Source organism: Boleophthalmus pectinirostris, unplaced genomic scaffold, assembly GCF_026225935.1.
Source record: "Boleophthalmus pectinirostris isolate CB_2022bp ecotype Guang Dong unplaced genomic scaffold, ASM2622593v1 HiC_scaffold_12, whole genome shotgun sequence".
Lineage (NCBI taxonomy): Eukaryota > Metazoa > Chordata > Actinopteri > Gobiiformes > Gobiidae > Boleophthalmus > Boleophthalmus pectinirostris.
Genome location: NW_026571018.1, coordinates 26947412 through 26975322, shown reverse-complemented (window position 1 = coordinate 26975322; position 27911 = coordinate 26947412). Strand labels below are relative to the sequence as shown.

At 37.7% G+C, this 27911-nt stretch overlaps 4 protein-coding genes and 1 non-coding gene across 5 annotated transcripts; 2 read left to right on the top strand and 3 right to left on the bottom strand.

Annotated features, from left to right (window-relative positions):
* Window positions 1-3249: 3249 nt before the first annotated feature.
* On the bottom strand, window positions 3250-7596 carry LOC110158348 (high mobility group protein B1). Its single transcript, XM_020922805.2, has 5 exons — window positions 7443-7596; window positions 5174-5334; window positions 4578-4723; window positions 4282-4456; window positions 3250-3897 (listed from the first exon to the last, which is right to left on the bottom strand). Exons 2-5 carry the CDS (start codon window positions 5318-5320, stop codon window positions 3754-3756), a joined length of 612 nt encoding a protein of 203 aa, XP_020778464.1. The 5' UTR covers window positions 5321-5334; window positions 7443-7596; the 3' UTR covers window positions 3250-3753.
* On the top strand, window positions 6369-18452 carry uspl1 (ubiquitin specific peptidase like 1). Its single transcript, XM_020922979.2, has 12 exons — window positions 6369-6891; window positions 7000-7053; window positions 9378-9465; window positions 10976-11254; window positions 11650-11806; window positions 12164-12286; window positions 12372-13251; window positions 13642-13752; window positions 13887-14016; window positions 14180-14305; window positions 14381-14541; window positions 15877-18452. The coding sequence occupies exons 5-12, from the start codon at window positions 11681-11683 to the stop codon at window positions 17595-17597; spliced, it is 3378 nt and encodes a 1125-aa protein (XP_020778638.2). The 5' UTR covers window positions 6369-6891; window positions 7000-7053; window positions 9378-9465; window positions 10976-11254; window positions 11650-11680; the 3' UTR covers window positions 17598-18452.
* A 405-nt stretch (window positions 18453-18857) lies between these two features.
* trnae-uuc (transfer RNA glutamic acid (anticodon UUC)) lies at window positions 18858-18929 on the bottom strand. The gene has a single exon. It is a non-coding gene; the product is annotated as a tRNA-Glu (tRNA).
* A 3106-nt stretch (window positions 18930-22035) lies between these two features.
* Window positions 22036-24542, top strand: alox5ap (arachidonate 5-lipoxygenase-activating protein). The gene is made up of 5 exons (XM_020923119.2): window positions 22036-22216; window positions 22292-22373; window positions 23700-23770; window positions 24105-24186; window positions 24264-24542. Exons 1-5 carry the CDS (start codon window positions 22144-22146, stop codon window positions 24424-24426), a joined length of 471 nt encoding a protein of 156 aa, XP_020778778.1. The 5' UTR covers window positions 22036-22143; the 3' UTR covers window positions 24427-24542.
* Window positions 24543-24636: 94 nt separating this feature from the next.
* On the bottom strand, window positions 24637-27017 carry LOC129407545 (mesenteric estrogen-dependent adipogenesis protein-like). Its single transcript, XM_055149061.1, has 5 exons — window positions 26768-27017; window positions 26381-26496; window positions 25535-25650; window positions 25004-25180; window positions 24637-24925 (listed from the first exon to the last, which is right to left on the bottom strand). Exons 1-5 carry the CDS (start codon window positions 26974-26976, stop codon window positions 24911-24913), a joined length of 633 nt encoding a protein of 210 aa, XP_055005036.1. The 5' UTR covers window positions 26977-27017; the 3' UTR covers window positions 24637-24910.
* Window positions 27018-27911: the final 894 nt, after the last annotated feature.

The window sequence follows — 27911 nt, the reverse complement described above, 5'->3', positions numbered from 1 at the left end:
ACACTACAACAATACATCTAATTACTGAATGACGTAGAGTGGATCAAATTAATGCCATAATTGTTCTCTTTAAAGTTGCAGGTATTATTTTCTAAAGCTGCTGTTCGTGTGTAGAGTGGCCACACCTCCATGTCAAAGCCTGATTTCGTTAGATCTCAGCAAAGCAAAGCAGGGTTGGGCCTGGTTAGTACTTTGGTAAGAGACTGCTAGGCATACCAGGTGGCATAGTGGGGGGGCCCTAGGCAAAACTGCCATTGTGTTCTTGCGCAAGACACTTCACTCATTATTATTATTATTATTATTATTATTATTATTTCCCTGGATGTTCAGCAGTTAATTCCATTATCTAACCACATCTTCGGCATCTTCTCCACTCAAACCAATTAACTTCATATATCTTCTTTTGCTCTATAACTGCTCAGTCTTTCTGTTGGTCTCAGGTTAAACCCTCTCAATCTCTTTTCATCTTCTGATATGCTGCTACCTCTAACTCTGCCTCTTGTCGCATCAGAACAGGTTTGTAGCATAAGATTATGTTGTAAATCCATAAAACATGTCAACATTATGAAGTGTAGGTAGTGATAAGAAAAATATATGAAAAACAAAACTTGACATCATGGTGCAGGTCTGTGTCGTTATCTGCTCAGAAGCAATGAATCAAACTGTGCTTCTGTCTGTCACTCTACTCCCTTATATCCTCACTGCACTGACATGTCTGATAATGTATACTCACTGCATAATACAGATATGCCTTCTACTGTATCTTATTCATACACCGGCAGTGAGTTACAACATTAGTGTTATTCTTTTTTTCTGTAATGATTTAAAATGTAAACAATATGATAAAAAAAAAAGATAATGTTAAACAATATATAGGTCCTCTTTTTAGTCATCTTTTATAGAAGTAACAGATGGATGGAGCACAAGCCTACAGTGTTTTAGGAACTATTAATTTATATATTTGCAAGGTTGCAAGTGGGACACATTATGGAACTGTGAAGAGTAGATGCAGAGTTCAAGAGCTGTAGGCCTACTTGGCAATATTTTTATAAATCCAGTCAAAACATTCACACTAGGCAGTTGAATTTAATCAAACAGTACACCAAACGATGAATTTTGTGTGATAAAATGTATGAATGAGTATTCTATATTGTATCATACTGTAACAAAAGTAGAGCTATGGTAATAAAAATCTCGCTGTGACCTGTGATAATGCTGTCTTGGTCATATATTGTGATTCAGTAATCCTCTATGCAGCTATCTGCGCAAACACACACGTTTTATCACCCACTTCTCCGATTGGTTAGTCTCTTTAGGGCTGTGAATAGGTCTAAGTGACTTAACCAGTCAGTGAAGTGTGAACATTCAGAAGAAGCTGGTGGCTTAGAAAAGATAATATAAAAATAAATGTTTTTAATTTGTATTATTATTATTTTTTTTTTTTTTTTGCCATATCACCCATGGGCCAAGGTCCAGGAATGATGTTTGTGCTATGACATAGGCCGGTCTCTAGGTGTCGCCGTGAGACCGCACTTGGAGCAGCGCACAGTGAACGCCAGGTGGCCGGGATTAAACAGAGCCTCGGAGGCGGTGTGTGGTGTGCTAAAGCTGCTGCTGCTGTTGCTGCTGCTGCTGCTGCTGCTATGTACTATTACTGCCTGTGCTGTTCAAGCCTGTACAGAGCCACACTGTGAACAGCTGAGCGCGCACTGGGCCTCCACAACTGTTGGACATAGTTTCTCCCCTGCTCCTATCTTTGACCCGGGACAGTCTGGTGCAAATGTTGCTCTCAACTGCTCTGCTCTGTTGTGCTGTTAGCAGGCCAAAGGACATTTAGCACAAATATGAACATTGTCTGATTAGTACTGTACTCATTAGTTATTATTATTATTATGTTGTTATACTGATCTTACGGTTTAGTTATTGTTCTGTAGTCTTTCTTAATAAATGTGTAATGTAACCTATTGCAAATCCATGTTAACAATGTCCCCTGGTTTGAAGTTTTAAAATCATAAGACTGACAATTAGACGTCATTTATTAGGCTATAAATTATTAGGGACTGCCTTTTTTTGACCTGTTCTTCATTTCTAGTCATTTTCTCTGTTAGCTGCTTCCATTACCCAGTGTAGTTAGTCAGCACATTTATGGTGTCCCAGGGTTAAATGTTGGAATAGCCAGAAGAGTGGGTAATGCATTTCCTAAACACAATGTAGTCACCACATACAGGCTCCACTTTCTGTTCTAAGGATCAAGGTGGGAACAAATTATGATACAGACATGCAATCCAGAGATGGGACAGTGCACTGCAGCTGTTACATTGTGGTTAGCCCATTGTATGAGCCTATTTAGCTTTTTCATGGGAAACAAACGTATTCAGCAAAAGTCTGGAGGCATGGGCACCAGTATTGAATGGTGCATTTTAGGAGAAGGGGGGTTCGACCAGACTTTGACTAAATGAAGATGGGGACCTATAGATTGACCCCATGGACCCCAGCCTTTATGTAGCTGATATTTCACTGTCCTGGGACCTGCCACTCTCCACTTAACAATATCTGTTATGTACCTCTGGATTTGTCCCACAGCAGTTTGTCCCACATCAGCCATATTCTTATGTCACCGTTTTTTCAAAGCACATAATCCTTCTTATATAAATGGGACCTAGAGAGTGGTACGTAAGGGTAACAGCTGTATCTAAATAAAACAGAAATTGTCTGTCAGTGATGCATGTTTAGAGCCAGATGATGGGTCTACATCGTCCTACACCAAAGGAGTGTGTTTGTGTAACCACACTGAAAATGTATAAATAAAACCATGATTCATGTTTCTTATGTGTGCTTGTTATTGTGTATTTAAGTCACCCTAGTCAAGTGGATTTGAAACACAATTATACTGCCAAGAAAGTAATGCATGCTACACCTTGAGTTGCTGGGAAATACTCTAGTTACTTGCAACCCTTAACTGTTATTTGAATATTAATTAATTAATATAGGACAAATTAACCATATTATTTATGTACAATAATGGAGCAAGAGCAGCAATAGCTTTTACATGTAGCTCTATGTTCATTTTGTTCGTAAGTGAAACATATTCTCCCTTATGTACAGAGCTGGTCAATATTATATTATGTTTAGGATACAACACTATACTGAAGCCTTTTAGATTGACATATATTCCTGATCAACTGTGTAGCGTCTTTGCTCAAATAGTATTACCGCTGCTGCCTTAAAAAATTCAATCAAAGTCCAACATATTAAAAAAAATGTTTATTGACATCAGAAGCAATTTAAATTTCAACAATAAACAAGGCTTTTTTCTTACTTCTGCCATTACAGTGGTACATAAAGATCAGTAAAACAACGGTGATACGTCCATTTCTGATAACATGTCATTTAAAATAACAAACACACGAAAAGGAAAAATAAAGAAACCACTCAGATTATCTAAGTATTTTTATGTGCAGTGCACTTCTAGAGCTATACGGTATATAGTACTGTTTGCCCGCCCCACTTTACACTGTACTGGGCGGGACAGTGGTCTAATATCTACCACTGGGAAAATAAGACACAAAACCTGTGTAGTGTTAACTATACAAAAAAGGAGAAAAAAACTGTACAGCATAAAAACAACTGATATACACAGCCTTTTTTTGTATTTTTTTTCATTACCCCCTCCGAAGTTACTAATGTATTTCAGTAAGTGAAGTGTACAAGGGGGTTAAATGCTTTATAAACAAATGACCATGAGGGAGCGCTCTATTCATCATCTTCCTCATCCTCCTCATCTTCTTCATCATCTTCATCATCGTCATCATCATCCTCATCCTTCTTCTCCATTTTGGGAGCTTTGGCCGGAGGAGCACCACCGGTCTTGCCCTTAGCGCGGTAAGCAGCGATGTCCTGGGAAAATGTGGCAGACACAATGTAAGGAAATGGTAGACAAGTGACTGTTTAGTTTGGGGCGGCTGGGCCAGATTGGGCCTGGAAAGTTTTCAAAATGGCACGTGTTGTGATTGTTTTAACTCCTAAGGTAGAAGTTTTACCTGAAATACACACCAGCTGTGATACAACCTGTATTTTCCATAACCAACTGTTATTGGATGACAGGATTATACACTTTCATTTGATTAATTGAATACTGGTGCACACAGCAGTGAAATCCATCTCATTCTCTAACACTAAACTGAGATTGCTGGTACTTATTATATACAATTTAATAGTTTCATAGCTCTCAAAAACAAAATGTAGATGTCCAAAAGATGCAACAGTATTTGCTCTCCTCACCTTCTCATACTTCTCCTTCAGTTTGAGGGCCTTCTTCTCGTATGGCTGCTTGTCCTCCGCGGCAGTGCTGTTCCACATCTCTCCCAGCTTTTTGGCCACGTCACCAATGGTCAGCCCTGGATTCTCACCCTTCACTTTGGGACGAAACTCCGAGCAGAAGATGAAGAATGCAGATCTGCAAACAAAATGTAAAAAAGTTAATATTGACAGTAGTTTAGATTTGGACTTAGTTATGCATTATTCATCTGCCTTCAAGAGACTATAAAAGCTCTTAAGTGGAGGCTTGTAGTACTTACGGGGGTCTCTTGGGGGCATTGGGGTCCTTGAACTTCTTCTTCTTGCTGCCCTTTGGTGGCACATAGTTCATCATTTCGCGCTCATAACGGGCCTTGTCCTGTTTGGCCATGTCCTCAAACTTGCCCTTTTCTTTGGAAGACATTGTCTAAAAGTGGACAATATGTGTCACAATAGCCTGCGATATGCTGTCCATTTAATGTTCAACCTAGTGCGTTATATCACTAAATGATATAATAATCATACATCATGATTATTGTTGTATCAGAAGTTCTAAAACTGTGGACACGTTCTCATTTATACTTCCGATACTTTTTGGGGTTATGGTGAGGTTTGAGTCAGTACTAGACCCACGTTATGAGATTACTGTTCCTATGAATATTTCAATATTTCAACCTGGTCATAATGCTTCTTTAGGAATACATTTCTTTGGATAAACTAAAATTCCCATTCCCTATTTTGACCCATTTAGTTGATAAATCATTGCAATTCAAAAGCCAAATATTTTCTATGATGAAAAGTTTGCCAATCACTTAAAGTACACATTAAACTAATAAATAAGGCTAAATAGTAGAGATGTAGTCTTATTTGGTCATACCTTCCACCGTTCAGAGCATTTCTTGGAGAACTCGGCAAAGTTGACTGAAGCATCTGGGTGCTTCTTCTTATGTTCCTCTCGACAGGTTTGGACAAAGTAGGCATAGGAGGACATCTTCCCCCTCGGCTTACATGGATCTTTCCCCATCTTGGCAATTGGATCTACAACAAATACATTTATTTTTAAAGACATATCAAAATGTGATAAAATGCTTTAAAATAATAGTAAACTAACATCGTTAATTAATAATACTGCATGGGCATTTTGGAATCTTTTATTTGGCACCATCTATAATGTTAATTACACTTCACTACCTGCCGCTCCTCTTTCTCTCCATCATGGACACCTCCTTTTACGCGTCTCCACTGACCGCTACTGTCCCGCCCTCCTTGTTGTCAAACTTAAACCTTGCATCCCGCTATAAACAACAGCCGCTCTAGGCTGATATGCTAAAAAAAAAACTAAACTTGTTTATACTTAAAGCTTTTGGCAGCTTTATTAAGCAAATAATAGCTAATATAGATCCCTAGTCACCTCCCACAAATCCCCGAAATAAATAATAAATTAATAAATCGATGTAAATTAAAGACATATAGATCATAATTATAATTGCGTATCTCTTGGCTGCGCGCTTTTGGTCCGCTCCCATAACTTGCAATAACTTCACTTTTCTAGGACCATTACCTAAGCTCAAATAAAATGCTTTGTGTAAATTTCACAAAATGTCCTTAAACCTCATATGTGACAAGAAAAGACCACTTAGAAATGATTTTATTCGATTTTGACAATGTTTATATCATTAGAACAACTTTGACATAAAAAGACAAAAATTCTATAAAAACACGTTTTTATTAAAAATGCGACACTTATGACGACTATTCGTGGTCATATGAGCCTTTTATACTTCTAATATATCCTCTACTTCGATTTGAAAACAGTTCGAAAAGATTTGCTTATTTTGTAAAAACTCGTATTTTTGCCTTTACATATTGCTATTAAATGCTACTGTAAGTCTGTGCAAGTCTGCGTCGACCCAAGTAGTAATGGCGCATAGGCTCTCGTTGAGGGAAAGGAGGTCAACAACGACGGCAATATTTCTTCTTCCATTTTGTGAGAATGCCTTCTTCATGAAAGAAAGTCCCCCTCAAATGTCTCCTCCCGCCTCTCAGTTCGCTTTGCAACACGACAAATCTCTCCAAAACGCCGCGGATCCTGACCAAATATTTGCCCGATTGAATCCTATTGCACTAGCCGCCTTGTATAGTAATACATTGGGTCTGTACTATGTCTATGAGCGGGCTGTGCTACTGACTGGGTTTCTATGAGCTCCTAATGGCCGCTCGTCTTCATCCACTAACATGGAGAATATGGCTCCTTCTCTTTGTGTCAGCGCACAGCCATTGCACTGCATGCAATAGAGGGCAGAGCGACCGTGGCGACCACTTCATTTCAACCGTCTATTTAAACCATTAAACAGCATCGGAAAAATCTCAAAATGGCCTCGTTGGAAAGATGAAAGATGGAATTTTCTTTTGCCGTCGTTACATCTCATAGTTGCGGGTTTGTTTCGCGAGAAAACCAGGTTAGAAAAAGTTGATCTGAACTGCGCCTCTGTCGCTGGCTTCCCATTTGCCTCGCTGCCTTGTTTCCTATGCGAATACAGTCAGCCATTACAGTAAAGCGCAGATCGAAGAAGATTTTTTTCATCGACTTGTGAGGTAAAAATTAAAGAACAGACCCATATCTATACATAGTTTAACACGATCAATCTTTTTCCAATGTTTTCGTGAATTTTGATGTTTGCTTTCTGACCCGCACGCCTCCAGTCTTCACATGACAGGCATCAGCTTCGCAATGCACTGCAATGGCAATGGCTAACGGTGAGTCTTTTACCATTGTCGCTAACCGTGCTGTCCGCTAGACATTACCGAATTTTTACGCCGAAACAAACGTGAGATTTTACTCCATTTTGTTAAAACAACACGACTGCATTATATAAAATATTTCGCATTTAACAAAATCGTCGATTTCCTTCAAAAATACGAACAATTAATTTTTATTTCTCCAATTTTCTAGAGCGTCTGGTCCTTACTCATTGGCTGAGTAATAACGAGACCGGCTGTTTTTGTTGTTTTTCACAGATCACCTCAGTAAAAATGTCGACAAACAATGAAAAATATTACAGATGATATAGATAGACTCATCAGTAGCGTATCTTTGAATGTTATCGTCGTTTTCGTAATTTCAGACACTTCTAAATTATACTTACCTAGTGACTGTGGCTGGATCTCAATGCTCTGCAATGGCTGTGTGAGGAACACAGGCGATACGCAGTGTCTTCAGTCTTCAGCTCACTAACATTACTCTCGGCGGAGCTCGCACGCCATTGGCCACAGGCCGGTCTGCCGCTCCACTGATTGGTCAGGAGCTTTTCATTGTCCTAATGGAAGACGACGTCTGATTGGCTGGCTTTTGTGAAACGTCACTGAAGTTTTCCGTGGCGGGCGGATACAAAAATATTTCAGTGGGAGCATGCTGGAGCTGAGAGTAGTGTAGTGAGCTTGCCATAGTATTGAATTCACTACGTTGAGCACAGTGTACAGTAGTAGGCGAGTTAAATGAATGAGCGGACGAGGAGCGCATGCAGCCACGGACCCAGGCAGCTGTGAAACCAGGTGCGCTCGTGTTGGACGGGCTCAAACCCTCTTCATCAACAAACACTATTGTGCATTAACTTCAATACAACTAGCCTATTTGCGAAATTACCACTTATTCAGACGAGCGAATTTCGATGTTTTAAAGACATAACACGCACTTAGCTCTTCTATATCATACGAGGACTCACTGGAAATAAATTTTTAGGCTTGTTGTCATAGATATAGGATATCACACATTAGGCATGCATACACAGCACTGTTTCCTATTGAATCCATATCGCCCTATTTATACTAATGGACAATTATTAGAAGACAGACAGCATTATATATAGGTATGAACGCATTCAATATGCATCTTATTTGAACCTCTAAAGCACAGTTCATGGACAAGAATTAGCATACGTGCTAATATTGAAGTTTATCCATCTATTCTAATGCTGTAAAACTCATGTTATTTTAATAGTCCTGTACGGGACTGAAAGCTTTCTTTATCAAAGAAATAACTTTATGTCCTCCTAAAACGTTCACCACACAAAAACAAACATGATTAAACCCACATAATTGCAACATGGTATGAACAGGCCTGTATGTAACAGATTGGGAGTTAGAGCATAATGACATCTCTAATGTTTAAATAGGGTAATTCTTTGTAAGAATTAGTAACATAAATACATTTTATTTTTATGTGCAATGTGCAATACATAGCTCTGCTTAAGAGCTGTAATAAATAATGCATAAATTAAATTAACCTTTATATATATGTATGTGTATATTTATATATATGTATGTATGTATATATATATATGTATATGTATATATATGTATGTATATGTATATATATATATATGTATGTATATGTATATATATATATGTGTATATATATGTATATGTTATATATAGGGTATAGTGAATTAATACATAATTTATCATAATTTCTCTCTTAGTCAGAGTCATGTATTGCACACAAACAGTGGTAACTTGGTATAAGCTTATCCACATTGTATGCCCTATATTATCCACCTTACTGAGAGATGTTACATATATTTTAATAGTACAGTTTTGATATAAAACACAGACATAAATTAGCTGGTATTTGCTCCTAAAGTTCAGGTTGTGTATTTAAATTGTGCACCGTGTCTGTTAGATGCATTGGGATGTCAATCAATACATGAGATAATAGGTTGGAATAAATATATGTAAGTATTATTATTATTATTATAGACTTTAAAATCAACAGTGTAAACATCTTATTATGTTGCAAAGGAAAATATTGTCCTACTCAATTTATAATATTATAAAGACAGGTATAGGTCTAATCATTTACATAAGTAAGTTGACTAAACATAACTAAAATGAAGTTTTAGTATATCCTTTTATCATGGTGTGGAAAATTTTGACTATTGAAAATCACAATGTTTCTTTTAAAAACAAAAAGGCAGCACAAACATTTGGCATCCTTAACCAACCCACATAAACATGTTTGTCTAGTCTTGTTTTCTACAAATAGGTGTCTATTCATGAGTATTTGTTGGTGCCTATCATTGCAGATGAGGGCTGAAGGATGTATGCATCACTTCATTGTCATTGTCACAGTCTCGGTCTCAGAGGAGGAGGCTCTTCATGAAGTAAAGCTCTGTGAGTACATGAGTATATGCTGTATGTGCAGAACTCCTCAGTGTAGGTCAAGGAAACTTTCACTGGGACAGCTGTAGATAATATCCTATTAGATGTTTACTAGAGTTTGTAACTTTTAGCCTGCATTAACAGGGGAAGGTCGAAGTGTTCAAACTAAGCCTCCACAATGGGGGTATGCCCCCTATAGCGCCACCACCAGATTGGTCTGCTTACTGCAATGAAGTCATTAGTATATCTTTTTTTAGAATGGCAGTTAAGGAACAAAAAAAGACTTACCATTCTGAATCCTGACTTATTTAAAAGGCAATATTGAAGGCAACACCACGTTTTAACTAATTTAAAAGTCTTGCATGACTGCTTGATGTGTGCAAGCAAAGTTGTTTGAAGCTCATTTGCAAAATGTAATCTAATGTATTCTAGACTGGTGCATGTGGGCATGACCCCCAATATCCAGTACATCCAATTAAATATACATATGTAATAAAAGTAGCTATTGTATGCTAAAATGGAAACAAAGGAAAATGGCTGACAGAGTTTCTTCTTAACCCTGATTAAAAATGGGCTGGATGAAGTGATCCAAATGCCAATCACAGCCAGACGCAGGCCACAGTCTGATTCTGTTGTGTCTTTTGCATCAGGAGATGCCACAGCAGAAAGCCATAGCTGCTCGTGAGGCTCGCAGACGGCCAGTTTATGCATTCTAATGAGTGCTCCCTGGGAAAAATATGCAAATTCATTTTGTCATCAGGAGGAAAATAGAGGACAGGAGAGGAGCAGATAAGGAGGGGCTTCTGGGAGGAGGGCACACGCGGAAGGCGGGACGAGCAGCAGAGAAAAGGAGACATGTGCACGCACGTCTGTGAATATGTGCATGGCTGGGTGGGGGTGTACAAAGACAGGAGGTGTGAAAGCTGTGTGTAGTATGAATGTGAGTGACATATGTAACCCCAATCCCTCCCCCTCCAACAGCTCCACCCTAATACTGGGGGTTCAAAAATAACTGGAAAGGCTTAAATGAATGAAGTGCTGCCAAATTACAATAATACAATAATATTAAATTATAGTAATTTAATTTTTTTATGTCATGGTGAATATTACCTATCTCATGGTTATTACTGTCATCTTTTGGCTCATTTGTTTAAATAAACATTAATATTCTAATTGTAAATTGCAGATAATCAGTTTTTAGTATGTGTAAATTGCTAATTCGAATTAGATTGTTAAATTATATAATTTAAAGTTTAATCATTGTAAATTGTCATAAAAACAGTTCATTAACAGTGCATCATCACATGGCTATGCAAGTTCTTTTAAATTAATTATGATAATTTTCATAAAGAGGGATTAAACTAGGTAGGCCAAGAAATCTAATGAAGAGTTACCTAACCATTGTAAAAAAAAAATAAATAAATAATAAATAAATAAAAAATACAGAAAATTCCACAAATGGCAAGAACGAGTAACATAGCTTGTATATCCTATGTTAAGACATCTCATCATTTTTACACAGTCATGGCTGGTGCCACCTACATGAACAATAGCAGTTTTATGCACTTCACTGAAAGACCGAGAGGAGGCAGCAGCTGCGGAACCTTTGTCCATCAGTGGTGTGTTGTTTCTGAAGGAAACGGAAGGCTGCGACACCGCCGGCGGAAAAAGGACGATTCCCACACGAAATGAAACGGTGCACATGGAGCTAACCACGACCTACAGGCCATCAGCGAATATATTATTTTGTATATTACAGAATACAAGGCTGTAGTAAGGAATATGTAATTATTAGGTTTTGGTAAGTATTGCTTTATTCATTCTGAACCGCCCCAAACAGCACGACGCGCGAGTCCACACGTGTAAGCTATACCGATCTAAAGCTGTTTGTACTTAGTATTAAAGTTACCTTATTTGATACTTGTGGTTCGAAAGTATCCTAATTCTGTAATGAAGATGAATACCTATGAAGATGAATATTATGTCTTGTCCAGTTAGAAGTATAGATCATTTAAATTTCTTCATTTTGACAGTTTCTGTTGTTCTGATCAGCTGGACCTCATGCTGCACAGCTCCCATCACAAACTCACATTACACTTTAATGCCGACTTGTATTTACGTGTAAATGCATACTTGAAGCTGGCATTATAGATTAATATTATTTGTAATACGTTGTCTTTTTCGTTTCTTTCGCAGCTCTGTTGGTGGTGAGCCAGGTGGTGGTGACATGGTAATATTCACGGATTGGTTTCTGTCCCCTGTGATCTCAAGAAGCGCCTGTGGTTTGCCAATGGCTGGCGAAGACACTGGTTTGGAGGCTGTAGCCTCACCGATGGTGGGGTATTTGGGAAAAGTCAGTACAACTCAAGCACTCCTCTCCTGTTGTCACTAGCGCAAAGCTGAATTATATTTGAAAAATACTGTAAACAAGCAGTACCAATCCAAATTTTCACAACAGAAAATGGAAATCTTTGGTAAAAGGCGAAAAGTTTGGCTTCAGAAGCCTTGGTTGTTGCAAATGTGTTAAACATTTTGTTAATTTTTTTCTATACAGAAAGGGTTAGACAAACTTTTTGGCTGTATTTTTTTGTTTTACAGTTTGTCCTCAATGTATTCAATGCAATACACATAGATGAAGTCAATTTGAAGCATTTGGTTACATTTTGCAATATTCAAATTCTGTTGTAATAACTGTCATGTCTTTTTCTAGGTTCAGGAAAGAGCTGCTTCCATGGACCACTGTCCCTGGTGCCATGCAAAGGATCAGACCTATGCTCTGCGCTCCTATCACTTAAATTTAGAGGAGTCAATAAAGCTCTGCACAAACCCACAGGTAGTCTCACAATACAATAATTGTCTGTCTAAGTTATATATATATTTTGTCTCTGATAGTTTGGAGTTGTTCTATTCCGTTTCAGTGCCTATTTCCATTGGTCAGTCGGCCTTTGGAGGATGTTTTGGCGAGCTTGGAGCCTGTGGAGTCGGCTGCTGGAACCAAAAGGAAAAGTCCCTTAACACTTGAGGCCAATAATGAACCCTCACCAAAACGCCCACGATTAAAAGAACTTGAAAGCTCAGAGTCACAAACAAGTGCTTCCAAAGATGACAATGTGCACAATACGGTTGATACCTGCAATGGACGAGCTTTAGATGTGGAACTTGTAGATGGTCATTGTGATGGCTCAGAAACAAACCAATTGGAATTGCATCAACAAAAAGTCTGTATTCGTGATAAGGACTTGGATTCTTGTACAGATAATCAAAATGTTTTCCTGGAAACAACTGAGGACAAGGAAGACTTCTCAAAAACCTTACAAACAATCAACAATCAAGAAGAGCTTTCCTGTATTGATGCCAGACTAAATGGAAAAGGCCATAGCTTTGCAAAAATGGTGACACTGGATAGAGGCTGCAGTTTACTAGATGGGGATGTATCTCCTATTAAGAATAATCCATTGCCTGTGCAGACTGAAGCTTTGGGAACCACCAAACCCATGTTGATTGTTCAGAACATGTCGATGCTTTCGGATACTGAAGTTATCCACTCAGAAACTGATAACATGTCTTTTACAGAAACAAACCCCGAGAAGGAGCTTGTTTCTGCTCCAGTTGAAATTTTCTGGAAAAATAAAGATAACCTCTGCTGGCTGGACTCTCTGCTTGTAGCTTTAGTTAATTTAAGGAGCCTAAGGAACTTAAAACCCAAAGATGAGCCTGAACAGTCGCTAATGTCGACACTTCTGGCAGGTTTTGATGAAGCATATGCAACCATTCAGAGTCAACAACAGACTGACAAAGGTAAGGAGGAGCAATTACTAAACTGTTGCTTGTACTATTTACCTTCAGACAAACTGCTTCCTGACTCCTATTGTATAAAGTGTAGTATTTTTTTTTAGTTGTCAAGTGTATTGAAAGTATTTGCAGCTTAAACAACATAAAAGGTTAATCTTGGCAATGGACTTATTTACTTGAATGAGCTGGTGTTCAGTGAGGGTCTTTTTATTGGAAATGTATATGGAATAAGCTTTGAAAGTATTGTTAGCCTGAAATAACATGCAAAACAAATTCATTTTTAACTAAGAACTATACATTTAGTCCTAATTGTGTTATTTTGTACTTGTAGCTTTCTCTTCCTGTAATATGTTGTTGTTTTAGAGCTTAACTATTTGCCATTTTTCATTTATCTAGGTGGCTTTTTGAAGGTCCCAAAACACTTGTTGCACAAAATCAACACAGATCTTGAAACTTTACGGATGTCAATCTTCAGTCGTCTGCAGCCAAAGCTTCAATGCAAACTTGGTAAGACTGGATTTTTTCATTTTTTGTTTTGTTAATTGTTAATCTGTTTTCATTTTTGAATTATACTGTTTAAATTTGATTCAATGTGCTGATACCAATACCATGTTTATTTATTATATATATATTGTTTCCAGGTGAGAATGAAACTCCAGTTTTTGCTCTGCCTCTCTTGCTGAAACTGGATTCTTGGTTGGAGTCACTCTTCCAGTCCACATTTTACTGGGATTTTAGATGCACTGAATGCAAAAGCAACACAAAAGAGAAGTGAGTATAGTTGTTTGTTTGTTTTACAGGTGATGGGCAATTTAAAATATGACAGAAAAGTATCTATAACCCTGAAATTTAAGAGAAAAAAAAAATGAAGCAGATCTAGTCTCATCTCAAACTGCATATCTTATGTTGAATGACATGCTATTCTTCATTATAGTGTTGTGAAGACGCTTCCCACTTTCACAAACATTGTTCCTGATTGGCATCCACTCAGAGCAGTTCACCTGGCCCCCTGCAACAACTGCCACAAGAAAAACCAGAGACGGAAAATGGTGCTACAGGGGTGAGTTTGGACTGGTTGTGATACATTTGTGCTTTGAGAAAAAATGGCCAACTAATTTTTTTCCTGGTTCATCAGAGTTCCCCCTGTGTTTGCCCTGCACTTTGTTGAGGGACTTCCTGACAACAACATACAAGTCTATAACTTCAGCTTCAAGAAAAAGCCCTACTCAGTCACAGCTATCATTCAGTACAGCAGTCAACTCAAGCACTTTGTCACTTGGATTCATAAATCTGATGGTAAGTGTAAAATGTTTTCAAAATTCCTTTGCTATGAAGTGGTAACTTTTCCATCTTAATTGGCTATTTTAACTTATTATTTTCAAACTTCAGAATTGACACATTTTAGATGCATGTTTAACCAAATTATATAGAATCTAGATCCAGTAATTTGAAATGATCCATGATCAGCTTTGGTCTTATTATTTGAGAGATCTACAGTCAGTTCATGATTGTCAGTAAAATCATGTTTGGAGCAGAGTTCAGACGTAGGAATAAACTGGAATTGTTTATGTGTGAAAATTGCACAAATGAAAAGTCAGTGTTACAAATGATTTTTACTAGGTTTTATGAAGAAAATAATAAGATACATTTTGAATTGTGATAATACTGTTTTTATGTAGGAAAAGATCACTAAAAACATGAATTAAGCTTGACTCAGTTCAACTTGTTTTTCAGCAGGTTCCCTTTCTGTTTAGAACACAACTAAATGATTATTGAAATAGTTGTCAACTATTTCAGTACTCAAATAATCGTTACCTGGTTTATACATAGGCTCCAAAACCTGTCATGAGCTGAAAGAAGAGGTTTTATAATTCAGACAGATCAGGAATGGCATAAATTACTAATTCAATTTGTAAATTTAGTATTCTTTTGTACATATGTTCCACCAGGATGCTGTAAAGTGGCTTCACTTCTTTATCTGGGTACAGTTTAGGAAAATCTCATTCATGGGCCTTTCATGACCTAAACAACTAAATGATTAATCAAAGGAATAATAGCTAGATGAATCGATTTAGTAAAATAATTAGTCACAGCCCTAGTTTTGTTATTAATTTTGTTTGGCATATACTGTGACATGGCAGGCCAACATTGTTTCTGTGTTTTAAATTTGTGGCTAAACATTTTACTAATTGAGATAAAAATGAAATTAGTAGCTTGATGCAGTGGCTGGTAATATAACATTAACTAAGTGACCTCTTAAAGTCTAATTAATTGCTTTTAATGGGTTCAAAAGGGTAATTGTCCTACACTGATCTTTTCCTGCCCTTTTTGCTAACCTCAACAGTCAACACATTTAAGCAGTCATCACCCAGTTTAGTAAGGTGTTAATTTCTGCTCTATTAAAAAATAAATTTGTGTAACAGATCTCCTAATAAGAGGGCATTTCAGTAATTGGTCAAAGTCCAAGATGTATCCATGTTAAGTACAAGTTTACAGCAGATTGTTCTAACAGAGGATGTGTTAAACTACCCACCACAAACCGGCTTTATAAACTTTTCCCCTGCCCTCATAAAGCTTGTGCATACCTCTTACTTTTGTTTATAGTGTTCAAGTGTGTTTAATGTGTTGCAGGGTTATGGGTGGAGTTTGACGATTTGAAACACCCTCACTGTCAATCGTTCAAGACTCTCCCAGTGCCAGCTCACGAAATCCATGTTGTTTTTTGGGAGGAAGAGCAGCGCCAGGCGTCTCGGGCATGTTCTCCATCCACCACCTTCACAGAATCTCCCCCATCCACAAAGCACATCAACCACAGTGCAACAGACTTGGACATTATCACAAATGAGCTGCTGCAATGCTCTCCTGACCAGTCGCTTCTTAATCCCCAAAACATTTCCGACATTACGGACTGCATCTCTGAACAGGACACCACAGTTACAGCAGAGGTTGATACAACAATTGGTTCCACTACGCTACTAGACACCTTTGAAGGACTAACGCATAATGACATTGTCACACTTACATTAGTTGAAATTAAGGAAGACTCCAAACAGCCACTTTCCAATTCAACCGAGTGTGAAACTGAACAAGTGAAAGATTTAAAAAGTCAAAATGTTAACAGTGAAATACAGGATTCAATCAAAGATGCTACTGCGCCTGCTCCAGACAGTTCGACCATAGAGACAATAGAAAAATCTCAGGAGAATGAACTTTCTTCTGAGTCTGAACCAGAAGATTCTGTATCTGAAGAAGACAACCTGGCTAATGATCCAACTTTTGAGCCTCAATCTAAAAGAAGACGAAAGAGAGCAAGGACAGTGACTACTAAACAAGTTAAAAGACCTAAAGTAGATGCTCAAAAAGGAAATATTACTAAAAGTATATTCACTACTCCTGTTCAATGCAAATCTAGTCGTTCTGCAACTTCAAAGCCCATTTCTCCGGTCTCCTCTACTGTACCTACACTTCTAATTGTCCCTCAAGCTCCTTCGTTGATCCAACCAGAGCAAAAAGGCTGGTCCCACCTGCTTGAACGGTCACTTGGGCACATACAGAACACATCTAAAATCAATTTGAACCAGAAGCCAGCTATACAATTGAAGAGGGTGAATCCTATCCCATCAACCCCACAGCAGAGGGGGGCTGTGACAGTTAAAGTCACGCCTAAACCAGTGCTTAAGACAGAAAACAGTGAAGGTCTGCCTTTGAAAGCAGCAGACATGTATGGAGCGTTTGGATCCAAGAACACAAAACCCAATTCTGCTACTACAAATGTAAATAAAATGCCTCTTGAGTCACCTGTTCATAAAGCTATAAAAGATAACACAGTCGTTAATAATAATTCACAAAATACGTCAATTGCGGGACTTGCCAATAACATAACATCCTATAAGAAAATAAAATCATCCAAAATGCCTTCAGGACTAAGTGAGACTGAAGCGCTTAGGTACAAGCTCTTCAAAAAATTAAAAGCAAAGAAGAAAAAACTAGCAAAGTTGAATGAAATGTTGGGACAGTCAGGAAGAGACAGCTTTAAACCGGATAGCACTAATAATTTTTCACCAAACACAGTCACCTCCAGCACTTTGGATGACGAGTTTTTCTCAGATCTCCTCTCCCCAGCTACTACAATAACTAGTAACTTGTCACCAGATAGCACGGACTTCCTGGAGATGTTGGCTAACGGACAAGAAGCCACTGTGAGGGCAGAGATATCATCAAATACAGTGGTACAGCCATCTACTGGGGCAGATGGGGCAGACTTTTTAGATGAATTTATGTCTCAGGCTGCAGTCGAAAGACCGAGTGAGATGGAAGAAGATGCACTCAGTGCGTTAGACCTGTTTCTCTAAGATGGATTTCTGTTTTAGTGCAGCAGTAGGTACATTTTTACACCTCCAAGTCTAAAACAAACTTTTCCAATGTTTTAATCAATAGCGTTAAATCATATACTGGAAAATAGGGGAAAAAAATTCTAAGAACTACAAAGGATTTTTGGCTTATGTTCTGTCACTGATGTTTTTAGTTTTAGAATAACTTGTATGCCCCTCAAAGCACAAGTTGTGTACTAATGTAAAACTTGGGTAATATGCAAGATTCCTCTTGACTTTGTTAAGGTGTTATTTTAGTTAAAGCCACTGACCGTGAACCTTTTATACCATGCAAACAAGAGTGTAATTAAGAAAACAAAGTGACTGCTAAGTGCGCCTAGCCAGTTAGTCCTTTAAATCTTTTTCCCAGAAATAGTTCTTCCAAACCATTAAAAAGTTCTTATTTTAGCAAACTTATTTTGTAATTAATAAATCCATTGCTAGTTCAAAACAATTTTCTCATTGTTTGCACTGCCACAACTGCGTAGTCTTCATTACATCTCATTTGCTTTTTGTTGAAGACTGAAATAAAGGGATGGTTCAAAAAAATCTTGCATATTTCCTAAGATTTAAATCTTTAAAGAATAATACAAAAGTCTGTAGAGTCTTAGACAAGCAGCAGACCGTTCCTTCATTTATTTGTACTCTATTTTCCCCTTACACACTGTATTTTGCACATTGATTGTATTATAGTATTCTTGTTTGAAGTTATGTTTACAGATGTAGCTGCTGGTTTGTGTCATCTTTTAGATGTTACTTGAAGAATGCCATGTTTAATTGGCTTCAGCTGTAAAAAATGTGTTTTTCAAAATTTAAATATTAAATTGGTTAACTTTTGCATTGTGTAAAATAAATTCTTTTTTATGTTACAATCTGAATAACTGATGACATACATTGTCCATTTCCAAGACAGTGTTTACAGTTACAGTGTAGCAGCCTAATAAAGTTTCATGAAAAAAAAATTACAACTAAGTGACCCGCACACGTGCGATTGTGTTTTTAATGGTTTTAATGGAAATAAAGATTATGATCATTTAAAATTGTATTGCCAAATTGAAAAGAAATAAAATATTGCTTGGACTTAGATATATAAAAATATATATATATATATATATATATGAGCTATATCTATATATGTCATCAACGTTTAAGTCACTCAGTTATATAATCTCACATTAGTATATATGTATTGGTAAATTGTATACGTGATTTCGTCACGTGTGCAGATTGGAAAAGAAGTCGTTCCCATACCGGGAGTCGAACCCGGGCCGCCTGGGTGAAAACCAGGAATCCTAACCGCTAGACCATATGGGACGCTGGTAAATTTCTTGAGACCATCCTATTTTACACGTAAACAAGTTACAATTTAAAAAAAGATGTGTGTATCTTATCATGTCTTAGTTTTAACCGCTTGCCCAAAGAGTGAATTATAAACAGAGCAGCTCATTAACTAGACGACTCTCTTTTTCTTATTTTGTCTTCCGGCTGGGTATTTTGTAGTATTCTACCGGTGATCGTTATAGGCAAGGCAAGGCAAGGCAAGTTTATTTGTATAGCACAATTCGTACACAAAGTAATTCAAAGTGCTTTACAGAATAAGAAATACATTAAAATCATAATAAAAACAAATCAAAACATAAATAATCATGAAGATTAAAATTAAAAAAGAGAGACATAAATTGGAGAGAGGAGTGCAGAATGAAAACCTTTCAGTCATATGCACAGTTAAACAGAAATGTTTTGAGTCTGGATTTAAACAGCGTCACAGAAGAGTCTGTCTCACATGTTCAGGAAGACTGTTCCAGGTTTTAGCTGCATGAACCTGAAACGCTGACTCCCCTTGTTTAGTTCTGACTCTGGGCACCAGCAGGAGGCCAGTCCCTGAGCTCCTCAGAGTGCGAGATGGTTCATATGACACTAACATGTCACAGATGTACTTTGGTGCTCGGCCATGGAGAGACTTGTACACAAGCAGAGCTGCTTTAAACTCTATTCTCTGAGGCACAGGAGCCAGTGCAGAGACCTGAGCACAGGACTTATGTGCTCGTACTTCCTAGTTCGAGTAAGGACCCGAGCTGCAGCGTTCTGGATGTTCTGCAGCGTCTCACAGCTCGTTTGGAGAGACCAGTGAGCAGAACATTACAGTAGTCAAACCTACTGGAGACAAACGCATGGATAAGTTTCTCCAAGTCTGCTTTAGACAGTAAACCTTTGATTTTTGCTATGTTTTTTAGATGGTAAAAGGCTGCAGATGTTATTGATTTGATGTGGCTGTTAAAGTTCAAGTCTGAGTCCATTATTACCCCTAGATTTCTTGCCTGATTTGAAGGTTTTAGAGAGAGAGAGACTGGAGGTGACTGCTGACACTGTCCCTTTGTTTCTGTGGACCAAACACTATGACTTCAGTCTTGTCAGAGTTTAGCTGGAGAAAGTTGTTTTGCATCCACACACTGATCTGTTGGATGCAATGACCAAGTGACTCCACTGGTCCATAGTCTCCTGCTGCCAGAGAGACGTAGATCTGAGTGTCGTCTGCATAATTGTGGTAGGACACATTATTGCTGCTTATTAACTGGCCTAATGGCAGCATGTAGAGATTGAACAACAGGGGGCCCAGGATTGACCCCTGAGGCACCCCACAGGTCAGGGCCATGTGATCTGAGACACAGTTTCCAATTTCAACAAAATACTTCCTGTCTTCTAGATAGGACTTGAACCAGTTTAGTACAGTACCAGAGATGCCCACCCAGTCCTCCAGTCTCTGTAAGAGGATCCCATGATCGACAGTGTCAAAAGCAGCACTCAGCTCTAACAGGATCAAGACTGAGACTTTGCCTGCATCAGTGTTCAGGCGGATGTCATTTGTCACCTTGATAAGAGCAGTCTCAGTGCTGTGGTGGGCTCTAAAACCTGACTGGAAAACATCAAAGGAGTTGTTCGTTTGGAGAAAGTTCGTAAGCTGTTGGTAAACAGCTTTTTCAAGGACTTTGCCAAAAAACGGCAGATTTGAGATGGGTCGGAAATTGTTCAGTACTGTAGCATCAAGACTGCTCTTCTTTAGGAGAGGCTTAATGACCGCAGTTTTCAACGCGTTTGGGAATGTTCCAGATTGAAGTGACATGTTAACTATGTGAGTGAGTGGTGAAAGTAAACTGTTGAGGACGGACTTTAGAAATCTAGTGGGTAACATGTCCAGGCAGCAAGTAGATGAACTCAGACTGGTAACGATCTCTAAAACAGTTTTGTCAGTTACAGGTGCAAAGTGATTCAGCTCTAAGTGTCTCTGTGGCTGCATGCTTGTTATTTGTGTTGTGGAATTGATGGCATTTTTGATGCCCTGAACTTTGTCATTAAAGAAAACTGCAAACTCATTACATTTAGATGTGGAAATTAGTTCTAGTGGCAGTGGAGCTGGAGGGTTTGTTAATCTGTTCACTGTTGCAAACAGGACACAAGAGTTGTTACTGCAATTACCAATAATGTCCGAAAAATACTTCTCTCTTGTTTTACTAAAAGTGTAGTTGTACATATGCATTGTTCCTCTGTAAATCTCATAATGAACCTGGAGGTTTGACTTGCGCCATTTCCGCTCAGCCTTCCGGCACTCCCTTTTCTGTGCTCTGACTGAGTCATCATTCCTCCACGGAGCTTTTTGCCTATCTTTAACCATTTTAACCTTTATTGGGGCAATGGCATCCAGAACATTCAAAACACTCAAAGTCACAGAGTTCAACACATCATCAACATTAGAACATGAGGCAATTTAAAAATGTATCATTTCCATGAACAGTGCACCTGTGTTATCATTTATGTGTCTTCTTCGAACAACTGTAGGAGCAGCCGGTGGTTTGGGAATAACAGACAGGTCAAAGAAGACACAGCAATATTTCTATCATGTGATTTTATCAACAGATAAAATACACATACACATCTTATTGAGTTAGATAAGCCAACTCGTCTTAGCCATGGAGCATCGGCGATTGTGAATTGCATTACCTTGTGGCTGCACGTGTAGGTGCTGTTTGGCCACTGCAGCCTGACTGACACGAAGGGGGGGACTGGAGTATACGGTGACCTACAACATTTTTGTACATTTTTGTTTACAGTTGTGTGATTGTGTATCTTATTGAGATTTTTTCTCCTGCTGGGTCGGTCTCCTGCGGAATGAATTAGGTTATTGCTACTTTCATTTAGCCCTACCTAGACTGCATGGGCCCGCTGCGGTGTTTCAAGACCCCTGCGGACCACATTTTGGGAACCACTGACCACTGAGCCTATTAAAATAAACCTAATATTTAGTAGCCAACAGAACAGATCAGTAGTGAAAAGGCATAGTAAAATCAACAGGAAGTTCCTGATCTGCCTGCCTCCTAGCCTACCTCGAGTTTTTGACCACTGATGATTTGCATGAAAAAACACAACCATTGGCTGGAGGTGGGGTTAATATATAAGAAAAGTCTCAGGTTTGACTTTTGCAGCGAACTAAACAGTCATCTGGATGCACTAAAACTGCCTGCGCCTCACCGTCATGGACACCTGTAACATTGTAGAAAACATATACCTACTGGCCATTATCACAGCGTTGAGCGTATTTCAAAATGGTAAGACGTGAAATTTGTGTGGTTTAAAGTTGATCTTTTACAGGATACAAACTGAGAGTCTTATGTTCTTTTTAGTCTTCTTTGCCCTTAAACTGGATAAGGAATGCACATCTGACAACACTCGCCCAACTGCGATTGAAAGAGTATCATGCGCAAAGTAAGTTTATTTATTATTTATTTTATTTCTGTTATAGAGTGAATGCCAAATGTAATTACTTAATGCTATAAATAACTACAAAAACTTCAAAAACGTGTCATTTTTTTTTTTAGATTAGATTACAGATTTTATTACATCTTTTTATAACCATAAACCATGCCCATTTACATTTTGATTGTAAATTCATTCAGCTCACCTGCCTTTAAACAAAAGCTTAAACATAATATATTTCAGTTTTTTGTTTAATGGCACCATTTTGAGCACTTTTTGCCATTCAAATATAAATATTTTTAATTACAGATAGCATATCATGACGTCACATAAACATGAACATTTGTTTTATATTGACAATTCAGAAATAAATATTGTAAGAAGAAAATAAAAACAAAAAACAAAAAAACAGCACCATTAGCAGAAGTTCTGAAAACCCTCAAATGCTTCCGTCTATTTCCCACCTGCCTCCAACGCTCCCTGCGCAGCTGTAACACAATACAATGCCTGTTTTATTATTTGTATATCAGACATGGCACTCACAGATGTTCATATTATGTAAAATAATATGATGCTGTGAATGGACCCCTTCTTTAGCATGGACTTTACACATGTTGGGCTGATAGCTATTATGGGACTCATTTGAATACCAGAGGTTGGAGGTAATCACCAGTGATGGAAAGACTTCAGTGAAACAGCCATGCATTAGGACATTGTACGCTGTAGCTTTATTTAAATGTTGCTAATTACAATTACATGGCCAGAAGTATACTATGTTTAAAGTAATGCTAAAAAAAAGACAATTACCCAGGTACTACTCAGTTACAGTAACATGGGTAACTGAATTAGTTACTTTCCAATTGTACTTCTGAGAGTACATTCAGACATCCCACCGTTTACTCCTATTTGAGTAATGCTATTTTATATTATGTTAGTAAGATAAGAAACCCATTATTTATCTGACAATGGGGAAGTTCCAGTGTTGCAACATAGTACAAGTAAGAAAGTGCTTGTACTAAACTAAAAAAATACTACACTTGGACTCCCACTATTCCAACATGAAGTATTTCTATTAACTATGCTGCAAGTAGTTTCAATAGTGGCTTAATGTGAATCAGAGGTGGCTCAGCTTTTCCTGGCTTTCACTTCTAGCTTTCCAGTCCATTCAGACACCGCAATTAGATTTTGTCTTGGCTGTTTTTTCTACAGTTTAAAATACCTTCAAAAAGCCTTAAGTGTCTGACTTTCTAAACAGGTGATTGCTCCATAGTTTCTTGTTGCAGCTAACTTCCACAAATGTTGTCATTTATTTTGCTATTTACACTTTTTCTTCAGTCGAAACTGCATGGACTCATACCCCACGTTTATTGCAGTGATGTGGTGCGCTGGAGTCTGCCTCAACCAAGGTAACAATGAATCAGAACTTTCCAGTTTGTTCTGAACTACGTCAAATGCTCACACAATAAGGCTTACTTTCCTAAAAGTCAGCTAAAAACAGATCAACAAGGTCCCACTATATTCACATATTGGGCTTCATAGCACAGGATGTTTGAAGATCCATTTCCAGGGTATGCTTGAAAATGTGGAAAAGTTAACTTAGCAGTCATTCAGGCAATCAGTTCAAATGTATCTTCTGATAACATTTTAGTGTTACTATGTACAACTTTTGGTTTGGATGCACTTGTTCAAATGATTATCCCAGCGAAGTATATATTCATTTTTTTTTTTTTTTGTCCATAGCTCCAGCAGCCTTTGCGGGTCTCCTGTACCTTATTGTGCGACATAAGTACTTTATTGGCTACATGGGACAAACCTCCCAAAGGTAAATGGATATTGATAGTTGTCCTTAATATTTTTAGTCACATTTTAGTAACTGGCTTGTCCCTGCGTACATGATAGCACCCCTGGCTACCTGTTTGGGAAGCGCATTCTGATTTTCCTGGCGCTCATGTGCCTGGTTGGGGTCCTGAACTACCTACTCATGCGCTTCTTTGGGAGCGACTACAGAGAGACAGTGGAGACCTTCACCAGTGCCGCCTCTGCTCTGCTCCTCATCCCATAGGTGGCAGCACCTGTCTAATGAGGCACACTGTCATATGAAGTTTGTAAACTCATGAAATGAATCATGTGAAATAAGATTTATTCTGAGAAAATAAATTTAGTTTTTACAAAACAAAAGTGTGATTACTATAAAATATTGCACTTAAAACAAGTCTGGCCAGCCAAACATCACAATGTAGACCTTACATTGTGCTTGAAAATCTTACTCCTCCCAGCAATATACATCCTGTAATGATCAGATCATTGTAACATGTCTATCTTTGAATAAAACTGAATAAAATTAGTAAGGTATGAGTGCTTATCTAAAATTATCATTCATCATGTAATGCATTCACAAAACTATATACAGCAACTAAGATCAAATAGAATACCTCAAACTGTCTCTTAAAATTGTGGTCCTCTTCAGTCAAAAATATACTCTAAAATGCTGATTGGGATTGACTGCTTTTTGCAGCAACCAGAGTTCCAAAGTTTGCAGAGATCTTTCAGGTTATCTTCAGCTATATTGAGAACATAGAAAATAAAATTAGTTTAGCTTGAGCCTGTGCGTTAAGTTTGAAATACTAAAAAATATCCACCTTAAATGCTCTTTTACTGAAGCCAAACCAATATGGGAAGTCAAACATGGCATCAGAGTAGTACTTGAGTGTAAAGAAGGCTTCGCTCCACACCAGGGTTTGGCTGATGGTTTGCCTGTTGTTTCTCAAATACAGGGCTTTTGAAGACCAAGTTTGAAGCGCTTCAGTCAAATCAATCTAATATAAAGAAAAACACACAAATATCACTGAATATAACATGCATATCCCAAGAAATGTCAAGTAAAAGGCAAGGATAGTAATCTCAATTCACACGCAAGTTACAGAATAAAGATGAGGGGAAAATGTATTTAGTCAAAACAATCAAAATCCTACAGAAAAGTGACCAGATTTTGTTTGTTATATAACTGTTATTAAGGATATTGCAAAACACCATCCATATCCATTTCAGACATAAGCTATTTTAAATTCAAATATCTTATCTTTCAAATAATGAAAAGTCCTGAAAATGTTACACTTAAACAGTAAAAAGCATAAATATGTATATTATGCAGTTGTATTCCTTTTCCATACATTGACTCTGTAGCTCTCTCCAGCGACCGACGCAGTGGCCCAGTCCAGACCTCTTTCCATCTGCCATTTAATATAAGGGTCTCTACCATCAATGGACACCACAAAATACTTCAGATCTGAAGAGAAAAAAACAAAACATGAAAAAGAATCCCGAGCAAACTGTCTCACTGCAAAAAATAACATACATCAAACATAAAATTGTTCTGACATGTTTTTGTTCTCACTCAAGGTCTCTGATGTTTTCAAATGTTACAGTTACTTGAGATAAGCAACAATTGGTGGTTTTCAGATCCAAGAATGTGATGATATAATCCTCTCACATAGGGAGCAAGGGACAAATTTTCCTATTGATTACATTGTACTTTGCCATGAAATATCTAACATGTAAATCCACAAATGCTGAACCTGATTTATTAGTGACTAGACCCTAGAACTCACTGTATTACAAAAAATAAAAACTCTGGGTTTTAACAATATTAATTTTATCTGCCCCCATCTGTATTAAATATTATTAACCTATAGAATGCTGTGATGTCATCTGAAACCTAACAATAGCTTGAACTGTGAAAAAAGAAACAGTGCTTTTCAAGAGATTCAAGATGACTGAAAACATCTTAACTTCAAAAGAGTGCCCAATTTTCAAGCTGTTGTGAAAAGCAAAGCCTAGCATAGCTAGTATCCCTCTGAGTCTGACACTGCCTTAAGGAATTTTATGCCACTGTAAATATTCAATAATAAAAGAAGATGGTCCCAGCTCAAATCACACTCCTCTATAACAAAGCACTCACATATGATCATTATTCTTTACTGCACCATTAAATAAACATAAATAAATAACACACATACCTTTAAGGTTATTTGCAACCATTTGTTCCCATGCGGTTAAAAGCAGATAAATCCTCTTGGACAGCAGACTCTTTCTCACACTGGTGTACTGACCAAGATTATGCAGTTTCACTTTCCTAAAATGTAAGCAATTCTATCAAGACCATTTCAATATTTTCCCATTTAAGTGATTACAACATGTTTAATTTTCTGGAAAAAAGGGGGAAAATGGTGTAGCACATCACAGAATTGCTTCATACATGTATACTTAATTTGTTTTAATTATCATACAAATTGTGCAAAGACACTGAAATACAAAAACATTTACACCAAAAATGTGTTAAAGTTTGGCCATAGTGACAGCATAGTCTCAACAAACAGATATTTTGAAAATACTAAGTCTCTTACCTCCTGAGTGAGTTTGTAAACACTATATTCCCTGTGCCAATGTTAAAATCATCAATAAGGACCACATTCTTCTCAGTGTCACTGTTGATGGAGTATCCTGATTCATAACAGTGCACAGTGAAACCAGCAGGGGGTCTTCTTAAAAACTCTTCCACCTCAGTCACTGTGAGTCTGTCCTCTGTGTCCCAGGACATCTTACTCAGCCTCATGCTGACTCTGTGTGGGATGTGAAGTAACGCTCCTGATTCAGTTCGTCCTCTGGGTTAGAACTGGCTCCGCCTTGTAGGGAGGAACCAAAACACAATCATAAAAAATGTATTACAGTGCATTATATTCGTATACAGCAGAAAGGATAAGGTATATTTTTGTCTGTCTTTTGATGCTGTCCATAAGTGTGTAGCTTGTGTCAGATATGTCATCAGATCATGGAGACACTGAAAAGTTTGAGAGCTTCTGCTAGTGTCACTTCTCATCCACTTTTAAGTGTCCATAATAATGTCTGATGAATGATGGAGAATTTAATTTCTCTATCAAGTGATGATGGAACTATGTAAGCATGTCATTTTAATACAAGACAATGTAGTACAATTTAAGCACTTAAAACCAGCTCTAGTTGTATCCTCAGAACAGACCTCCAATTTGACCCCATGTCCTCTGATATTTTAGAAACAAAATATTGCTTCCTCAAGATGTGAAACAGTGAAAACAATGTCACTTTTGCAACTTGCTGTAATGCTGACTGGTGCATTGACAAAGGGAATATTCAAATGAAAATACACATTTCTGTGCTTTCTGTTTTTAGATGAATATCTTGAGATTTCAGTCATTTTTGTATTAAAATGGTACTTTGTTTACTTGCAAAATAAATAAATAAATAAATAAAAAAATCTTTAACCTTGCTTTTGTTAGAAATGACTGATTTTGCTTTGCAAAGACAACTAAACATGATTCTGATTGTGCATTCACCTCACAAAGCCTGGGTCCCTTTGATTTGCTTTGCTGTTTTTGCATAAGGATTTATAAGACACTGGAGTCTGTTCAGGTATGCTGATGTCCCTGGATGATAAGAAGCATGCTACAAGTGAACATTATGTCTATATAAAGAGAAATCACAAGAAATCACACAGTTAGTCTGATATTTTCC

Coding starts and splice junctions, on each gene's coding strand:
- alox5ap (XM_020923119.2), top strand. CDS start 22,144: ATGGACACCTGTAACATTGTAGAAAACATATACCTACTGGCCATTATC. Junction 22,374..23,699: donor GAAAGAGTATCATGCGCAAA/GTAAGTTTATTT, acceptor CTTTTTCTTCAG/TCGAAACTGCATGGACTCAT. Junction 23,771..24,104: donor TGGAGTCTGCCTCAACCAAG/GTAACAATGAAT, acceptor TTTTGTCCATAG/CTCCAGCAGCCTTTGCGGGT.
- LOC110158348 (XM_020922805.2), bottom strand. CDS start 5,320: ATGGGGAAAGATCCATGTAAGCCGAGGGGGAAGATGTCCTCCTATGCC. Junction 4,457..4,577: donor AATGCCCCCAAGAGACCCCC/GTAAGTACTACA, acceptor TTTTGTTTGCAG/ATCTGCATTCTTCATCTTCT. Junction 3,898..4,281: donor TGAAGGAGAAGTATGAGAAG/GTGAGGAGAGCA, acceptor ACATTTTCCCAG/GACATCGCTGCTTACCGCGC.
- uspl1 (XM_020922979.2), top strand. CDS start 11,681: ATGGTAATATTCACGGATTGGTTTCTGTCCCCTGTGATCTCAAGAAGC. Junction 13,753..13,886: donor AAAGCTTCAATGCAAACTTG/GTAAGACTGGAT, acceptor TATTGTTTCCAG/GTGAGAATGAAACTCCAGTT. Junction 14,306..14,380: donor CGGAAAATGGTGCTACAGGG/GTGAGTTTGGAC, acceptor CTGGTTCATCAG/AGTTCCCCCTGTGTTTGCCC.
- LOC129407545 (XM_055149061.1), bottom strand. CDS start 26,976: ATGAGGCTGAGTAAGATGTCCTGGGACACAGAGGACAGACTCACAGTG. Junction 26,497..26,767: donor TTTACAAACTCACTCAGGAG/GTAAGAGACTTA, acceptor CTTACATTTTAG/GAAAGTGAAACTGCATAATC. Junction 25,181..25,534: donor GAGAGAGCTACAGAGTCAAT/GTATGGAAAAGG, acceptor TCTTTATATTAG/ATTGATTTGACTGAAGCGCT.